The 16,983-nt window shown below is 54.5% G+C and overlaps 6 protein-coding genes across 6 annotated transcripts; 4 read left to right on the top strand and 2 right to left on the bottom strand.

Annotated features, from left to right (window-relative positions):
* Positions 1–979: 979 nt before the first annotated feature.
* On the top strand, positions 980–5,347 carry ColSpa_01033 (5'-3' exoribonuclease 1; the record flags this gene model as incomplete). Its single annotated transcript, XM_049267245.1, has 4 exons — positions 980–984; positions 1,050–1,143; positions 1,206–2,799; positions 2,850–5,347. 4 exons carry the CDS (start codon positions 980–982, stop codon positions 5,345–5,347), a joined length of 4,191 nt encoding a protein of 1,396 aa, XP_049123202.1.
* Positions 5,348–5,729: 382 nt separating this feature from the next.
* On the bottom strand, positions 5,730–6,476 carry ColSpa_01032 (microsomal signal peptidase subunit 3; the record flags this gene model as incomplete). Its single annotated transcript, XM_049267244.1, has 3 exons — positions 5,730–5,970; positions 6,032–6,297; positions 6,339–6,476. The coding sequence occupies 3 exons, from the start codon at positions 6,474–6,476 to the stop codon at positions 5,730–5,732; spliced, it is 645 nt and encodes a 214-aa protein (XP_049123201.1).
* A 1,755-nt stretch (positions 6,477–8,231) lies between these two features.
* Positions 8,232–9,513, top strand: ColSpa_01031 (uncharacterized protein; the record flags this gene model as incomplete). The annotated part of the gene is made up of 2 exons (XM_049267243.1): positions 8,232–8,399; positions 8,449–9,513. The coding sequence occupies 2 exons, from the start codon at positions 8,232–8,234 to the stop codon at positions 9,511–9,513; spliced, it is 1,233 nt and encodes a 410-aa protein (XP_049123200.1).
* A 585-nt stretch (positions 9,514–10,098) lies between these two features.
* ColSpa_01030 (ubiquitin-like-specific protease ESD4) lies at positions 10,099–12,095 on the top strand (the record flags this gene model as incomplete). Its single annotated transcript, XM_049267242.1, has 2 exons — positions 10,099–10,253; positions 10,319–12,095. The coding sequence occupies 2 exons, from the start codon at positions 10,099–10,101 to the stop codon at positions 12,093–12,095; spliced, it is 1,932 nt and encodes a 643-aa protein (XP_049123199.1).
* Positions 12,096–12,502: 407 nt separating this feature from the next.
* ColSpa_01029 (putative WD repeat-containing protein) lies at positions 12,503–14,304 on the bottom strand (the record flags this gene model as incomplete). The annotated part of the gene is made up of 2 exons (XM_049267241.1): positions 12,503–13,672; positions 13,753–14,304. 2 exons carry the CDS (start codon positions 14,302–14,304, stop codon positions 12,503–12,505), a joined length of 1,722 nt encoding a protein of 573 aa, XP_049123198.1.
* A 549-nt stretch (positions 14,305–14,853) lies between these two features.
* Positions 14,854–15,591, top strand: ColSpa_01028 (putative protein disulfide-isomerase; the record flags this gene model as incomplete). The annotated part of the gene is made up of 3 exons (XM_049267240.1): positions 14,854–14,950; positions 15,053–15,302; positions 15,390–15,591. 3 exons carry the CDS (start codon positions 14,854–14,856, stop codon positions 15,589–15,591), a joined length of 549 nt encoding a protein of 182 aa, XP_049123197.1.
* Positions 15,592–16,983: the final 1,392 nt, after the last annotated feature.

Below are 16,983 nucleotides of genomic sequence, written 5' to 3'. Positions count from 1 at the left end.
TAGTTTCTGATGCAGTTGCTGTCAACTGTCGGGAGTTCGAGAGAGCGGTGTGCTGCTTTGCAAGGGGATGGTCGGAAAGTTCTTCGTGCTGGCGCAAACGACGGTGGAGGACGCGAGGTGGAGGTTCTGAAAGCCGACGCGCAGCGCGTAGATTGAAATTTAGCTGCTGCAGCATTTAGCCCGCGCAGGTAAGGGCCAGGAAGGCTGGGTGACGCCTGCTACGCCAGGCCGAAACGGGAATGGGCAGAACCGACGAGATCACCCCACATTTTGGTGGTCGAGGCGCACACTCACCAGCCTCAGTCCCCTGGTTCTGGCGGGGAACATTGTGTGGCGCAGGCCAAGCCAGAAGCCACAAAGCGCAGCAAGAGGTCCAGCACCTGTGGGACTCCGTAGAGTCATACCGACAGGCCCAGAAGCACTGCTCTGAGCAATAACTGAGCCTCTGTAGCCACTAGCGCCACAGGATTCTCCCGCCTAGCCCCGCCGCCGCCGCCCGAAAGCTGGAGGCGGAAGTTCCTGCATCATCCAATATCGATTGCGACCATATCAACCAGCATCCGGCGTCAGGTCCATCTGTCCAGCTTCACCTGCGCAACCCAACTTTCCACCCTTTCCGACCTCAACCTCTCGCCCTCACACAGCTCGACAGCCGAGTTCCCTGTTCACCTGGCAGAATCGCAGACACGTCTGGTTATTTTGAATAGCCAGCTGTTGAATATTCTTTCACTTGTTCATTTCTTCTTTTCTTTTCCCACGTCGCAACTAGCTTGCGACTGATTCACTTGGACCTCCTGCGTCAGGACTTCCTTCGTGTTTGGAGAGAAAAAAAAAACCCCTCAACAGGTCGCTTGCAGCGCACTGAGACGGAGAGAGACAAATCGCATTTGTCCTTTTGGATTAATCACTACACATCACAACTTCATTAACTTAGCATCGTTCGTCGCGCTTAGCTCAAGCGCGCCACCATCACGACATCATGGGGTTCGTCGGGCTTCCACTCCCACCTGGTCGCCAAAGGTCACCTTTGCTAATCCCATCATCTGCAGTGTTCCCAAATTCTTCAGATGGCTCTCGGAGCGCTACCCGGCCATTTCTCAGCTCATTGCCGAGAACCGCATCCCCGAGTTCGACTGTCTCTATGTAGGCTCCCCCCACCACAATACCTCCGCTCCTCGACTACAATAGCTAACAATGCTGGGTAGCTGGACATGAATGGTATCATTCATAATTGCACGCACAAAGATACCGGCGAAGATACGACGTTCCGACTCAGCGAGGAGGAGATGTTCATTCGCATCTTCAATTACATTGAGCATTTGTTTGGGAAGATCAAGCCGAAACAGCTCTTCTTCATGGCCATTGACGGTGTCGCACCGAGAGCCAAGATGAATCAGCAGCGCGCTAGACGTTTCCGAACTGCCCTCGACGCCGAAAAGGCCCGTGATAAGGCCATCAACGAGGGTGTCGATATGCCGAAGGAACCCCCGTTCGACAGCAACTGCATCACGCCCGGTACCGAGTTCATGGCGAAGTTGACGCAGCAGCTCAAGTACTTTGTTAACAAGAAGGTCTCCGAGGACGCCGACTGGCAAGGCTGCGAGATTGTCTTGTCTGGCCATGAGGTCCCTGGTGAGGGTGAGCACAAGATCATGGAGTACATCAGGAACGCCAAGGCGCAGCCTGACTACGATCCCAACGTTCGCCACTGCTTGTACGGTCTTGATGCCGATCTTATTATGTTGGGTCTGCTCAGTCACGACCCTCACTTCTGCCTCCTTCGAGAGGAGGTTACCTTCGGCCGTGCGAGCAAGGCCAAGACCAAAGAGCTGGAGCATCAGAACTTTTACCTGCTGCATCTATGCATAGTGCGTGAGTATTTGGAGCTAGAATTTCAGGAGCTCCAGGAGCCTGGTCGGCTGAGCTTTCCCTTCGATTTGGAACGAGTCATCGACGACTTCATCCTGATGGCTTTCTTTGTTGGAAACGATTTCCTTCCCAACCTTCCTCGTCTCCACATCAACGAGGGTGCTCTCGCTGCTATGTTCCGTATCTACAAATCGGTTCTCCCCCAGGGAGATGGCTACATCAACGAGGGCGGTGTCATCAATCTGCCCCGTCTCCAGAGGCTTCTGAACGAGCTCGCCAAGGACGAGACGAACCAATTCGAGAGCGACGTCAGCGACGAGAAATGGTTCCAATCTAAGAAACTCTTGGAATCCAACGGCGCCGACAACAGAAAGCCTAAGGGCAAGGGCCTTGTTCTGACCTCGTCCCAGAGAGATCTGTGGAAGCAGCAGATTCGCCCCTATGTCAACAAACCCTCATCCGAACCTCTGGATCTCGGTACTAGTCTCAACGCTGCTGATCGCAAATTTGTCCAAGATCTTGCCGACACTCTCCATATTGAGTGGAGCACCAAAGAGGATGATGAGGGTCATCGCCATCTCCTTTTGTCGTTCCCGAAGGGCGCCGAGACCGTCAATGACGAAGAAGAGGAGGGAACTCTTGCACTTTACCGAGTGATGCGCAACTATGACAAGGCCACTGTTGTCGATGTCACCGGTGAAGACGCTCAGCGCCAATACAAGGAACTTTATGATCAGAAGTACCAGGGTTGGAAGACCAAGTACTACTTGCAGAAGTTCCCCGAGTGGGAGCCCGAGCAATACGACACTGAGCTCACCAAGCTTTGCGAGAACTATGTGCAAGGTCTTCAATGGGTCTTGTACTACTACTACCGCGGAATTGCCTCATGGCCTTGGTTTTACCAGTACCATTACTCTCCTTTGACCTCTGGTAAGTTCAACTAAAGACGGCACATGTGAATGCGCTAACACATCTTGCAGACGTCATCAAAGGTCTTGGAGCCGACCTCAACTTCAAGCTGGGCCAGCCTTTCAGGCCCTTCGAACAGCTTATGGGTGTCTTGCCTGACCGAAGCAAGTCCATTGTCCCCGACGTCTACTGGGATCTAATGACGAACCCCAATTCGCCCATCTACGATTTCTACCCTAGAGACTTCGAGCTTGACATGAACGGGAAGAGAATGGAATGGGAAGCCGTCGTGAAAATTCCTTTTATTGACGAGAAGCGCTTGCTTAGCGCAATGGAGCCCAAGAACAAGCTCCTTAGCAAGGACCAAAAGGAGCGGAATGGATTTGGAGTCGCCCTCAAGTTCACTTACAACCCCGAGGTCTCCATCACTTACCCCTCGTCTCTTGTAGGCGTCTTCCCGGACATCAGTCCTTGCCACTGTGTGGAGAATATCTTCGAGCTTCCCAACACCGATGGCCTCACCTATCGCAATGGCCTTGTTGACGGTGTCAAGATCAATATCGAGGCACTCGCGGGGTTCCCGACCCTGCACACTCTGTCCTACACAGCGATGCTGGTTGAGAACTTTGGTGTCAATGTCTTCCAGGCAGACAGCAAGAACCCCAGCATGATTGTCACCCTCACCGACGCAGAAATGAGAACTAGGGCCCAAGCAGCTGCCCAGAAACTTGGAAAGCGATGCTTTGTCGGATATCCATTCCTCCAAGAAGCCAAGATCGTCAAGGTCACTGATGAGCTCTTCGATTACGAGCTTGACGGAAATGGCTCGGTTGTCCAAAAGCATCATGGTCCTAAAGATATTGACTTCTTCTCCAAAGAGTCTACCTACATCGAAAACTGGCATTCAAAGCGGCTCGGAATCGTTATTGGCTCCGTAGAATCCCTGGTCCATGTTCACATGTTGAAGGGCTTAATCAAGACCGAGGAGGGTGCCCTGATTAAGGAGTACGCGCTGAATCCCAGCATGAGAAGCGTATACGCTTCTCAGACCATCGTCGACGAAGTCATCAACGAGGACGAGCGATTCATCGAGAAAGCTGCTGTACCCATCGAGGAAGAGTATCCTGTTGGCACTCAAGCTTTCTTCTTGGGCGAGTACAACTACGGACGAGCTCTGGAGGTCACCGGTCATGCCAACAACAAGGCCAACATCCGCGTTTCCGTCTTGAAGAACAAAGAACCCGACTTCGCTAAGCCCATTATCCAGGACATGAAGCGTCAGAACCGATACACGCCGTCTTACGCCGTTGCTAAGATGCTCAACCTCCACCCATTGATTCTTAGTAAGATCCTGTCGTCTTACCAAGTTAACACTGTTGGTGGCTTGCGAGTCAACTTGGGTCTCAACCTGAAGTTTGATGCCAAGAAGCAAAAGGTGCTTGGCTACTCGCAAAAGTCAGACTCTGGTTGGGAGTTCAGCAATGCCGCTATCGAGCTTCTGGCCAGATACATCGCCGCGTTCCCTGACTTCTTCGCCGCTATTCAGCAGAATCCCCAAGCAAGCGATGTCAGCGACACCGACCTTTGGAAAGACCCTAAGGTGGCCGCTCAGCGAGTGAAGGAGATTGGAGCTTGGCTCAAGGCGGCTCAGACCAGCAAGTTCGAGAGAGTTCCCTTGGAGGCCGAGCAGCTTGACTCCGTTGTGGTCATGAAACTTGCTGAGGCCGGTGCACAAGTCTTCCTCCAATCCCACGATGTAGAGGTCAAAAATATGAAGGGCGTCCCGCGATCGGCAATCATGAAGCCTAGCGATGCTGAGCTGTTCCTCAGCAACCAGAAGTTTGCTCTTGGCGACCGTGTCAGCTTCTTATCCTCTTCTGGCAAAGTGCCTCTTGGAAGCCGGGGAACAGTGGTTGGCCTTAGTCGTACCGCGACCAATCTTCTTTTGGATGTCGTCTGGGATCTCACCTTCATGAGCGGCACGACTTTGGGTGAAAGAGCCCCGCCTTTCCGTGGCATGACCGTTGCTTCTTCCTCGGTCCTCAACACCACGTACAAGCAGGTCGTGTCGGGCTCCAAGGCCGGCATGCAGCGCAAACCAGCTCCGGCTCCGGGGTCGCTTACGACGGTGGCGACGGGTGTCCCCCAGTACAAGGATGCGCCTGCTCCTGGTCCGCTCAGAGGCACCTGGCGCGGTGCCGCGAACGGCAGCCAGGGTCAGTCCAGCCGTGGCCGCGGCCGTGGAGGTGGACCCAACCTGCTGCATAGCACCCTTGTCTACCGCCCTCACCAGAACGGCACGGACGAGGCTCACGAGGCCAACGGACAAGGTCAGCGTGGTGGAGGCAACTTTAGAGGCCGGGGACGTGGTCGTGGTGGACCGATTCAGCATCCCGGTCAGTCGGGTCTTCATGAGATGCCGGCTCAACCTCAACAACCGATGTACGGCAACGTTCCGCCTCCCGCCAACCTTGACGCTCGCGGCAGAGGTCGTGGCCGCGGAGGACGTGGAGGACGGGGTAGAGGTGCCCCCGCGGCCGTGGTGCGAACGGAGCGGCTAACGGAGTGACGAACGGAGCTTCCGCCGACGCGGCCTAGCCTTGGAAGGCGCGTGATTTTATTTCCTATGGTTACTTTTGGTTCAGCAGATACCCCTTGATGAAGCGATGTGGTTTCTGATAGACGGCTTCGGTTCCCAAAAAACGGATGGGTTACAGAGTAGAATTATGGCAAACATGGGATATGAAGAAACGCATAGCGATTTTCCTGAACTATGGAAAATGTTGTTCTAGTGCGAACGGGGGCAACTCGACGTACATAGCACTAGGAGATAATGCATGCACTGAGATGCTCTCATCCATATTCCAGACGCGTTATATCACTTGCGAAACGAAGTGAAAATTTCCCGAGATGTATATTCAATTACGCCGAAATTATATGCTTCACTCACGTTAAGGCTTCTTGTCCTTGTTCTCCTTAACTTTGAGAGCAGGAAGCTTGAAGGCCTTGCTGACACCGCCCTTAAGGGCCTTCCAACTGCCAATGTTCTGGTTTTGGTTCCAGGTCAAGATGCCAACCCACGGTTGGACATTGTAGTGCAGCTTCAGAACGACCTTGTCGGCCTCGGCGATCTTGCTCGAGGGGTGCGTGATCTGGTACTTGGGCTTCTGGTTCTTGATGCGGAGCTTGCCACTGCGAGGTTGTCAGTCTTTGGGTCTCTTTATACGACAGTGGAGATTACGAGAAGTCTTACCGATTAGGGTCGATGCTCTTGCCCTCGGCGCTCTTCTTCAGCTTGCGCATGGCGGCGGGGCCGATGTTGGCGAGGTGGTCGGCGCTGGGAGACGTAATGATCTGATCCCAGATGACGGCCTGGTTCGTGGCGTTCGTGCCGGCGGCGGCCTTTGAGTTGTCGGGCCATTCGGCCGTGACATAGACAAAGACCTGCTTGGTGTTCCAGGTGAAGAGGTCCGAGAGGTCGGCGTCGAGAGAGAATTTGATTATGGCATATTCCTCCTTCTTGCTTGAGTAGTAATGGGGCGGCCCTTGACGACTTGGACATTGGTCGTCTTGAGGGAGCCAACGGAGGGGGCGCGCGGGGTGACGAGGTCGGAGAGGGCGATGATGGCGGCGACGAAGAAGGCTACCGTCGTGAAGAAGCCAAAGGTGTTTTGGGCGCGGGTTATTGTGTTGTACATTTTGGGCGACCGATATGCCACCTGTGGTGGACTATGTGTTGGTCGAGAGAGATTGAGAGCTTCTCAGCAGCTTGATTGCGTAAAGAAACGGAGCTGAGGGACACGAAGCTTGCTCGTGATGGGATGGATATGCGACGTGTGAGGCCACGTTTTGGGGGGGGGCAAGCTTCAGCCTTGCGAAGATGGACATGTGGCTTCAGCGCTATTGGTCGAGCTTGGGGTGAGCTGCTGCAGCTCTAGGGACCTGGAGGAAATACGTACTGTAAATCAGCAGCTAAGGATACCTCGAGAGCCGAGCCGGTGGTGCAAATTATGGGGCTGCGGACGGCTTCCCCAGCGGATCCCTGCCCGGGGACGATGGACAGCTCGGAGTTTGGCATTGCTGTCCTTTCTGAAGAGCTCTTTAGAATATTACTTTCTTGTCATCATTTGGATCCTACCGTCAACGCAGCTGTCAACAATGTTGATCGTTTTCCTTTGGCCACTTGACTGGGTAGTTAGGATTATGAAGAGGGAAGCAAAAGACATCTTGCTTGTGTCATCGTTCGCCAGCCTGCATGCTCCTTTCTCTTGTATTCACCGGCTTCCGGTCTGCCTCACAGAGCTTCCTTCCCCTCTTTAACCTTTAGGATGCCGCTCGCCGCGAGTCCATTTGTATCCAGAAACCAAGAGAATATCAGGAAGGAAAGGAATGTAGAGTGTTCGTCCCAAGGACAACCTCGCTCGGCTCACTAATGCGTCACCTTTTACTTCTCTTACTCCGTGATAAACCTACTCCGATTTCTATTCTCTCTGCAAACATCTGAATGCAGCCATAATCCCATCTCCTTATCAGCCTGAAGCATACTCAACCCATGAACATCGTGCTTGACGACAATCTCCTTGGCAGCGGCTCAAGATGGCAGCTCAGGAAGAACCCCCCGGCACGATGGGGATGGCAGATGCAGAGACTCAGGTAAGTCGTTTCACTTGCATTTTCTGTTGGTTGACATCACTTTTCGGCCTAAGCGGACGGGATGATGCAAGCTGCGCAGTTTCGGCTGTCATTCCAAACAAGCAAGTGCCCATCCTTCCCAGCGGATGTCGCGCTCCGGCGCGCTGGGTTTTAATGGAGTGGATCCCCACCAGAGCTTGTCCACGTCTCGCGCACTACATGCCCCTGCAATGAGTCGCTGTAGCCCCGTCGTGTGTTGGCGGGTACCACTGTAACTTTTTTTCTCGTTCCCAGCGTGCCCACGGCCTGGTCCTTCCACTCCAACGTCCCGGCCATAGGGTACCCCCAAAAATTCGAGCGTAAACCCCGTGCTGCAGGGCCAGCCTTTCCCATCTGGACCCCACTACTAACCGACTTTCGTGAATGAAGCAGGTGCGAGAGACGACACCGCCTGCGGACGCACCTTCTTCTTCTTCTCTTTCCTCTCCTCCTCCTACCAGAGTCACAACCCCTCCCTGCGATGAAACGCCACAAAAGGGCGTATCCTCGTCTTCTTCCGACCCGTCTGCGCCCTGTCCGAATCCACCGTCGACACCGAGGGACGCCACCGCAAGACTAAGACCCCCAAGACGTCAAGAGGAGGGAGCTCCGCGAGAGGCAGCGCATGCGGCAACGGAAGCGCCCGAGAACGAGGAGAGAGACAAGAAGGCCGGTACGAACGGTGCGACTGTCTCTGCTCATCGACGAGCTTCCTTGAAGAGACACGGCCGAACGTATGTGCCCATGGGACTCTTTCTCTGACTCGAGACTTGCACTAACGCATGGACGACAGGCCCGAGGAGCTGCGGGAGCGATTTAGGGACAGTGATCTTCACTCCTTTCCGATCTACGGGTGCGATCCGACCCAAAAGAATACTGCGGGCGAGGGTTTCGCTAACGGCTACTCTGTCAGGAGCTCAAAAGACGGTGTTCCCGTCCCGGATCCAATGGTGACTCTACCACACAAGAGAAGCAAACCCTCAGCTAATACTGGCATAGAAACAAAGCACCAGAACCAGATCGATCCTTACGGGCGGTCTTACTGGCGGGCTCAGCACTTTCGACAGAGGCAAGGATGCGCGCCACAAGAGACTGCCTTCTGTGCCGCATGTCGAGCCCCCAAGGTCTGCCAAACGGCAAAAGACACAGGCCAAGGATGAAGCGCCCAAAGGCTCTGCCGCATTCACCTCGGGACATTTTACTTTGGCTTCAGCCTCTCCAACACCAGATCCCGTTCCGAAACCCTTACAAACGGTGGACTTGACAGACTCCCAACAGTCGGCGGATGCTGAAGTCGTTAGTAACCGCTCCAACCATGACCCGACATCGAGTGCACAAGTTCCTGAATATCGGAGTGTGGAGAGGGCACATAGCGCAAATGTTAGCAACAAGCGCCAACGTCGTCCCCGCGTTCGCCCATTGAGATGTGCTCAATCAACAACGCCCAAGGAGAATTTCTCGGATGGCGAAGATGACCTTACAAAAGACGAGGAAGGCCCCCCGAGAAAGAAGCAGGCTCCGGATCAACACAAGGGCAACCCAAGGACAGCATTCCATCTACCTCCTGGCGTAGGCACGGTAAAGGGCCAACCAGAGGATATTTCGGACGATGAGCTTGGTAGCCAAGACAGAATATCACGGGAACGTCATACTTCCTCGAAAGATGTCATTTTGGATGAAGATGCAAGAAAGCCAATGAAGCCATCCGTCACCCGTTCGCGTGGCGATATGACCAAGGTGGACTTCTCAAAGTCGCAGAACGCCAACCAGCCAAGACTAAATATAGTTCGCGCTGTCTCCGGGAAAGAAGCGCTGGATGCCACGACTATGGATCCTGAAGAGCATCCCGTGTTGAGAGTAGGCGATGACCACGAGAGCCTCATTGCCGTCGATCGTACGAATGAACGTCGTCCAGACTACAGATGGCTGGAGGTGAAGCTGAGGTACTGCACCAAAATACAGTACAGCACGAGCAACACTCCATATGCGGCAATTTCAAGATCATCGGGGGCGGTGTTGCTCCTCTATTGGTATTGGAGTTTGCTCAACCCGGAGACGCCTTGACTCTGGGGCTTTGGGTCGAAGACAGGCTGAAAGACTGCTCTACACATAAGATGAGTTGTTTCGCAGCAGATAGGTACGTTTGACAGGCACTCGGGTTTCCTATGCGCACGCAGCTAACAAAGATTAGCGATCAACTTGAGAAGATCTTCAGTAATCAGAAGCAGGTAGCGAGTGATTGGGATAAGACCCACAAGCCAAAGCCAGATGACATCAAATATCTTGAGCATCAGGAGACGACCAAAGTCAAGCCCAATGTAAACCCGACGTCAGGGAATCGGCCGAGGCCAGCTTCTGCGCAGCAGATTACCCCGACCCAAACAGGTCGCCAGCTGTTACGACTCAATATGCAGGGGGACGGCTCAGCGTCAGCAACAAACCCTGCGCCCACGACAGCTTCTTTCTTCACTCCCATCAATACCAAGGATCATCAGACCGATGCCCAGCGAACTCGGGCATTGCCTTCTAGACAGGTGAAAGATGGGGCTTCCCGACCAATCTTGAACTCGTCGCCCAGCTTACACCGGCGCAAATCCCCCAGTCCTGTCTCTTGGATCAACCAGAATCCTGACTGGGTCAAGATCTGGGATGAAAAACCCCTCATCTTTCCTGCCGTCGGGAAAAAACAGGGCGTCAGTCTATCGTGATGACATTTCGCGTCTGGAAGAAGGCGAGTACCTGAACGACAATCTCATCGGGTTCTACTTGCGCTATCTCCAGGTCAACCTGGAACGAGAGAACAAGTCTCTGGCTGACCGGATTTACATCATGAACACCTACTTCTACCCGAAGCTGACTGATGTAAAAGCGGGTCGGGCATAAACTACGACGGTGTCAAATCATGGACGGCAAAGATTGACTTATTCTCGTTCGACTACATCGTCGTACCAGTCAACGAGAGCGCCCACTGGTATCTGGCAATTATATGCAACCCAGCTAAGCTCCTGCATAAAACTGCGCAGCCCAAAGATGAGAAGGTGGAGCCGACAGAGGACCCTGAGGACAATAACAACGGAGGACTCAAGGAGCTGTCAGCAGGAGAGGGATTGGTCTCCACCGTTGGCGAACAAGTCGAACAAATGAGCCTAGAAGAGGTCAAGCAAGAAGAAGTGCAGCCGAAGGAGGAAGAACAGAAGGCTGAAACGGGTCTCAGAACGTTGTCGAATAAGCAGCGACCGTCTCGGAAGGTCACAGGAAACCTAGCTCGAAAGCAGGATCCCAGTGAAGCCAGGGTTATTACCCTCGACTCGTTGGGCGTTGGGCATTCCCCTACTTGTGGCAACCTCAAATCGTATCTCGTTCGAGAAGCGAAAGACAAGAGGAATTTGGAAGTCGAGCCACCTGGCACCTTTGGCATGACGGCAAAAGGAATCCCTGAGCAGGAAGACCATGCAAGCTGTGGTGCTTTTCTCCTCGGTTACATGCGAGAATTCCTTAAGGACCCGGACGGCGTGGTGGCTAAGCTGGTTCGTAAGGAGGCACCACGCTGGGACATTACGTCTCCTGCGATGCGAAGCGAACTCCGTAACATTATCATCGAAAAGCGCAAGGAACAGAACGCGCTAGCGGCAGAAAAGAAGGCCAAGCGAAAGTCGAATGTCCCAGCACTCGCCACCAGCAAGTCGCCGGAGAAGCGACAAGAAGCAGAGTCGGCTACGCCGAGGACTTCCCAACCGGTGCTTGACGCGCCAAAGAACCCGTCATCCACCGTCAAAGGATCCCCAGCGATTGCTCGTCTGCCTCTGGACAATCGCAGCAGCCCGCCTGCAAAGAATGATGACAATACCGCGGCCGCACATATGCCGGTGGCTGAGCCTCCCATAGGAGCTAAGCCTGCTACAGGGGATGGACCTCTCAACGCCGTGGAGCCTCTTCTGCAAACTGAAGTTGTCAGATCGACAAATGCCGTTGCTGCATTGAGCGAGGACAACGGATTATTGGAACCCCTGAAACAGAGTTCTGAAGGACCAAGAACGCCGGTCCCTGTGCAGTCACACACTGACACCTCAACACCAGTTCGCCTGAGGACGAGTCCTCGTCATACCAAAGGCAAGCCTGCCAATGATGATGGTGTGTCTAGGATGTTGTCGCCTCTTGTTTCTTCGCCAGCCAAGCCTACCAGCGAGAAGAAATTGGCTTCCAAAGGTACCAAAAGAAAACTTAGTAACAGCGAGATCCTTTTGTGCCGACTGTCTTCCTCGCCGTCGAAGTCTAGCCGTAAGAATGAGCCAGTCACGGACCGCTCCAAGAAGAGCATCTCTCCAAGCCAGCAACTGCTTGGCGAAATGCGTTCTTCATCCGAGTCGATGGGACAACACAACTTAGCATCGCAAAATAGCGAGAAAGTTGTCAAGGAACAGGAGAGCATCGTGATCGAGGACGAGGCGCCTCCAAAGCCATCACCGCGAACGATGACGAATGGGCCTACTAAGACGAGCCATTACTTCTCAGCGAAAGTACCCTCTGGAATTAGTTCATCACCGCCGTCAGATCCAAAAGCAGAGAAAAGGCACTCCATGAAGGATGACGGGAAGGCGATACCAAGCATTGAGGGACCCTCCGAGACAGTGGATCTCACCAAATAATGAAAAAAACAACTTGCATCACGATACCCAGGTTCGGTACGGTTGGGAAATGGTAGGAATAGAAGTGGAAGGAAGAAATCGAGGGAGGCTGGATCTGTCGAAGAGACCAGCAGAACAAAAGCGTTCATTGTCTTTGCTATCGATTGGCGCGTAGCGTTGTTCGAGTAGCATTGTTGTAGCATGGCCAGACTCCATACCCATAGATTTAGAGCACGGCTTTTTGAGGACAACGAAGAAATGAAGACATTATCTCGAATAGTGGCTGCAATTCCCTTGTGGCCTTGACGGAGAGTAGAGGCTCATGTCGTAGTTCGTACATTGTGGTACAGGATCCTCTATAAGTGCTTTTCCCCAACGTCCCTCTCTTTCTTTCTCTCAAAAGATGGGGACACATCTATATGCTTTTTTTACTCGCTTTCCGAAATCGATGCATCATTATGGTTGCCGTTCACTTCCGGCTTTTTCAACACCTTGGGCACCTCGAACACATACCCGCCGTTCTTGCCCTTGCCCTTGCGCATCTGCCACCTGCCTAGCCTATGTTCCTTGCCCACCGCCGCTACGACGCAAACGCCGTCTTGCCCGCGGTCACCGCGTTCAAAGATGGCAATATCGTTGATCACCCCCTTCAAGCCGCCAGCGGCATCTTGTGACTTGCCCTTGGCGGCCTTCGAGGCCTGCTCGGCCTCTGATGTGAGAACACCTGCCACTTCAATCTTTCTCTTGTCCTCGCTTAGACGCCATACTCTTATGCAACCATCCCAGCTTCCACTGAGGATGACGTCTGAGTAGGGGATGGTCTTGAGCGCCGTGATCCACCGCGGCTGCGGCGGCGGCACGACGCTCGGGTCTGGGTTGTGGTCCGCCGACGCCTCGTCCGGGCGAAGAGCTTCTTCCAGGCCATGGGCCATGGGATAGATGTGGAGGGGCTTCTTTTTTGTGACGCTCCAGAGAGCGAGGGAGCCGTTGTCGCTGCCCGTGACGAAGAGCTCATCGTCGATCATGGCAACGCGGTCCATACTGCCCTCGTGAGGAAGCGAGCGCGGGTCAACGTCCGGACGGGACTTCTTGTCAACGGCGCCGCCGCGGAAGACGAGCTGTGTCTCCTCGGCAACCTTCCACAGACGTGCTGTCCGGTCACGCGCGCCTACACTGACGCAGCGCTCCTGGGCAAGGGCGTCGATGTCGACGATCTCGTCTTGGTGGCCAAAAAGGGTCTCGACGTAGGCAAGCTCGTCCAAGCTCCAGACCTTAACCGTGCGGTCCTTTGAGCAGGAGTAGAGCTGGTTCGTGCCGCGGCGGAAGGCGAGGCCGGTGACGGCGTCGCGGTGGTGGGTGAAGACGCGGATGGGCTTGAGGGTCTCGGCGTCGTAGATGATGAGTCTGCGGTCCTCGCCGCCCGTGACGACGTACTTCCCGTCCGGCGATGCGGCAACACACAAAATCTTCTCGACGTGGCGCTGGAACGACTTTTTTGTTGCGTTGTGCAGGTTGCCCCTCAGCCAGTTCTCCAACTCGGGCTTCTTGCGCGGCGGGGCAGGCGGCTTCTTGGGTTTCTTCTTGGTCGTCTGCGGGAACTGGTGTTGGGGAGGTCCTGTATCCTCCACTTGTGCAGGTACATGTCCTTGGTCGTGGTGTAGGCGTAGGGAGCGTTGACGGCGACGGAGGTGAAGGTCTCGGTGTTATTGCGGAAGAAGGACGAGGTCGCACGGTCGAAGGCGAGCTCGTCGACGAGGGTGCGGTAGACTTTTCCCTTGGACTCGGCCACGTCCTCTTGTAACCGCTCGTTGATCAGGTCGCGGTCGATTTCCGCGGCATCGAAGCCCACCTCGTCTACTTGCTGCTTGACGTTCTCGAGGTACCGCTCCGCGAGCCGCAGGCGGCGCTCGGCGGCCGTCTCGCCCGCGACACCGTCGTCCTCTGACGAGCCATTGTCGCTCTCCTCCGCGGCGGAGACTATGCCCTCATCGTCCGAATCGCTGCCCGAGATCGATTCGTCGTCGTCGTCGCGCTCACTTCGCTTCTTGGAGGCGGGTGCTGCCGGTGCCGCTGGTCTCTTGCCTTTGCTGCTGCCTTTGGCCGCCGCAGACGATTTCGGAGGGGCTCTGTTGGAGGTCTTGGAGGCGGCAATTCGCTTCTTGGGGGCCGCGGGGGCGTCTGTCCTTTTCCGCTTCTTGTTGGCGCCGGGGACTGTGAAGAAAGACGACATTTTGGGCAGAGCTTCCTGGGGTTGCTTTGCCTGGGTATCTGGGCAACTTTTTTTCGTCCTGGCCCGCCTACATCGACGATATTTTTTTTGGAGGTGGGCTTCCCAGGAAAAAAAAAGTTCGGTGGGTACGTATCTCGGAGAATCAGATGTCAGGGTGGGGTGTCGGTGCACCCAATCAAGAGCAGCACGACTGGGGTGTGGTTTTTCCGGGCGGCGGCGGTCTATTGGGGCAGAATTGGAGCAGGGCGGCCCGTTCGCTTCAGGCTGTAGCTTGACTGCGCGTTCCGGGGGGTAGCTCGACCGACCTTGGAGGTTGAAGGCTGACGAACGACCGACCCTCATTAACGACGTACGAACATCACCAGAACCTCTACCTCCCCTCAACAACGAAACAGACACCGCAACAACAGTCAAGATGTGAGATATGAGCCTCCTCAATTAATTGTTCGGAGAAGAGGCAGCGAGCTAATATGGATTGCGTTTGGCAGGGAGGTACTACTGGGTATCACGGGCAAGGACTTTACCATCATCGCAGCTTCCAAAGCTGCCATGCGTGGCGCAACGATCCTGAAGGCTGCCGATGACAAGACGAGAGCGCTGAACAAGCAAACACTGATTGCATACTCTGGCGAGTCGGGCGATACTGGTCAGTAACTGCCGTGATGTCCCTACCCCGCTGGGCAGGCCACCCCTCCTCGGTGTCGTCACGATGGTGGAAGCTATACTAACACAGCTCGACCACTTCTAGTCCAATTCGCCGACTACATCCAAGCAAACTCCCAGCTTTACTCGATGCGCAATGAGACGGACCTCTCCCCTTCGGGCCTTGCCAACTTCATCCGCGGCGAGCTCGCCTCCAGCTTGCGGTCGCGCAAGCCGTACAACGTCAACTTGCTCCTCGGCGGCGTCGACCCCATCACACAGAAGCCCGCGCTGTACTGGCTGGACTACCTCGCGTCGCTGGCGCCCCTGCCATACGCCGCCCACGGCTACGCACAGTACGTTGAAGCTCTCAAGCTGCTGAGCTACCAAAACTCTCAGGTTTTTGGAGGAAAAGTCGGAGACGGCTAACACGGAAACTCTAGATACTACTGCCTTTCGATCCTCGATAAACACCACCACCCCGACATCACGCTCGGCCAGGGCATCAAGATTCTTAACATGTGCACGGACGAGCTGAAGAGACGGTTACCGATCGACTTCAAGGGCATGACGGTCAAGGCCGTGACCAAGGACGGTATTGTGGACATAGAGTTCGACGACGACAAGGTTGTAAAGGCTGCCTGAGGCGGTGGCCTGCGGTGGTGGGATGACAGAGGAGAGACCGGGCCTTTCCACGATGGGTGCGAAGGAGCATCAGAGAAAGGGGCCTTGCCAGCAAAATGTACTACTAGACCGGGCTGGTAAATGATACAGGCATCAGTTCTATCACGACGAATCCTTGTTTTTTGGCGAGAGATTTTACCATATCCGTCCTGTGTTGATGGTGAACACCAATGTGTCCCTAGCCACAGGCCGACATGGCTGAGGTAATCCAGAACGGGTCCGTTGGGATGCGGAACGAGAAGACGGCATTGCTCAAGAAGGCCTGGAGGCAAGCCCCTCGTTTCCGGCGGTCACAAGGCTGTCCTTAACTCGGGCCCGACCGTGCTTGATACCGGTGTGGTGCTCGCTGTGTCAGTCTGCCGTGCCGGGCGGTTTTGTTGCAACTGAGTCGGGTCTGAAGTGCGTTACCGTCACAGGAGGGGGAAAGGAAAGGCAAGCGGTCAGGTCACGGTTTTACCGCAAGCACAGGGTTGCCGTGGGTTTGAAACAAGTACCGGGCCACGTCCCAATGGAAGGGAACCCCTTTGGTTTCCCTCGGAACCTTCGAATCGTTTGTTGCTTTTCCTTTCTCAGAGAGCCAACACCTCGTCCCATCTCTCGCGTGTTTTGAAGAGAGATTGGAAAAGCTAAGGAGAGATGGCGGATGGTGGTTCCGGACCACTCGTAAGTGATGTACCTGGGTACATGCCTATTCCAAAAGTCTGGGTTGGGATTGGCGCGTGACTCGCGCCATGGTGCGTTTCCCTTGTGGAAGTCAGAGCTGACTAGTTCTTACACATTTCTTTTTTTTTTTTTCCTTTATTGGGTGCCAACGGAGACTCGGCGGTTCCGATGCATCAGACCAGTGAAATTCTGGTGGTCTTGTGTCTTGTCGGCAGCCAAAAGCGCAACATTTGGTCTGCCGTCGGATTTCGCTGTGTTGCGCAAGGAGTCTCGGTACTCAGTGGTAACCGATGGGCCTTGACAACTTTTCTTGCCCCCACGGAATGACGTTTACGGCCTACCTAGGCAGAAGGTTTAGGGGTGCTTTGATAGGTTGCGACATTGTTGAGGTGACCATTCAGGTTCATCCTGCATGTGGATGACGGTGTCTGTCTGGTGGTTGTTTAGCGTAGATATTCGGGATAAGGAGGAACAGCGGGAAGCCGCAGGACATCAATAAGAGACCATAGGACGTGAACTAAGAAATGCGGAGTGAGTTCCTGCTGTTCTCGTCCAGTTGACGGTGTGTTTGGTTTCAAATGTGCACTTCTCATCACCTAGGTAGGTAGGTAGAAGTGGAAAACATTTGGCAGCGCCCTTCCTACGCAGTAAGGTATTTCTAGAAGTCCCCGTCTAGCTTATAACGGCAAC

Source organism: Colletotrichum spaethianum (assembly GCF_022836535.1).
Source record: "Colletotrichum spaethianum MAFF 239500 DNA, contig02, whole genome shotgun sequence".
Taxonomy (NCBI): domain Eukaryota; kingdom Fungi; phylum Ascomycota; class Sordariomycetes; order Glomerellales; family Glomerellaceae; genus Colletotrichum; species Colletotrichum spaethianum.
This window is presented reverse-complemented; position numbering and strand designations above follow the sequence as displayed.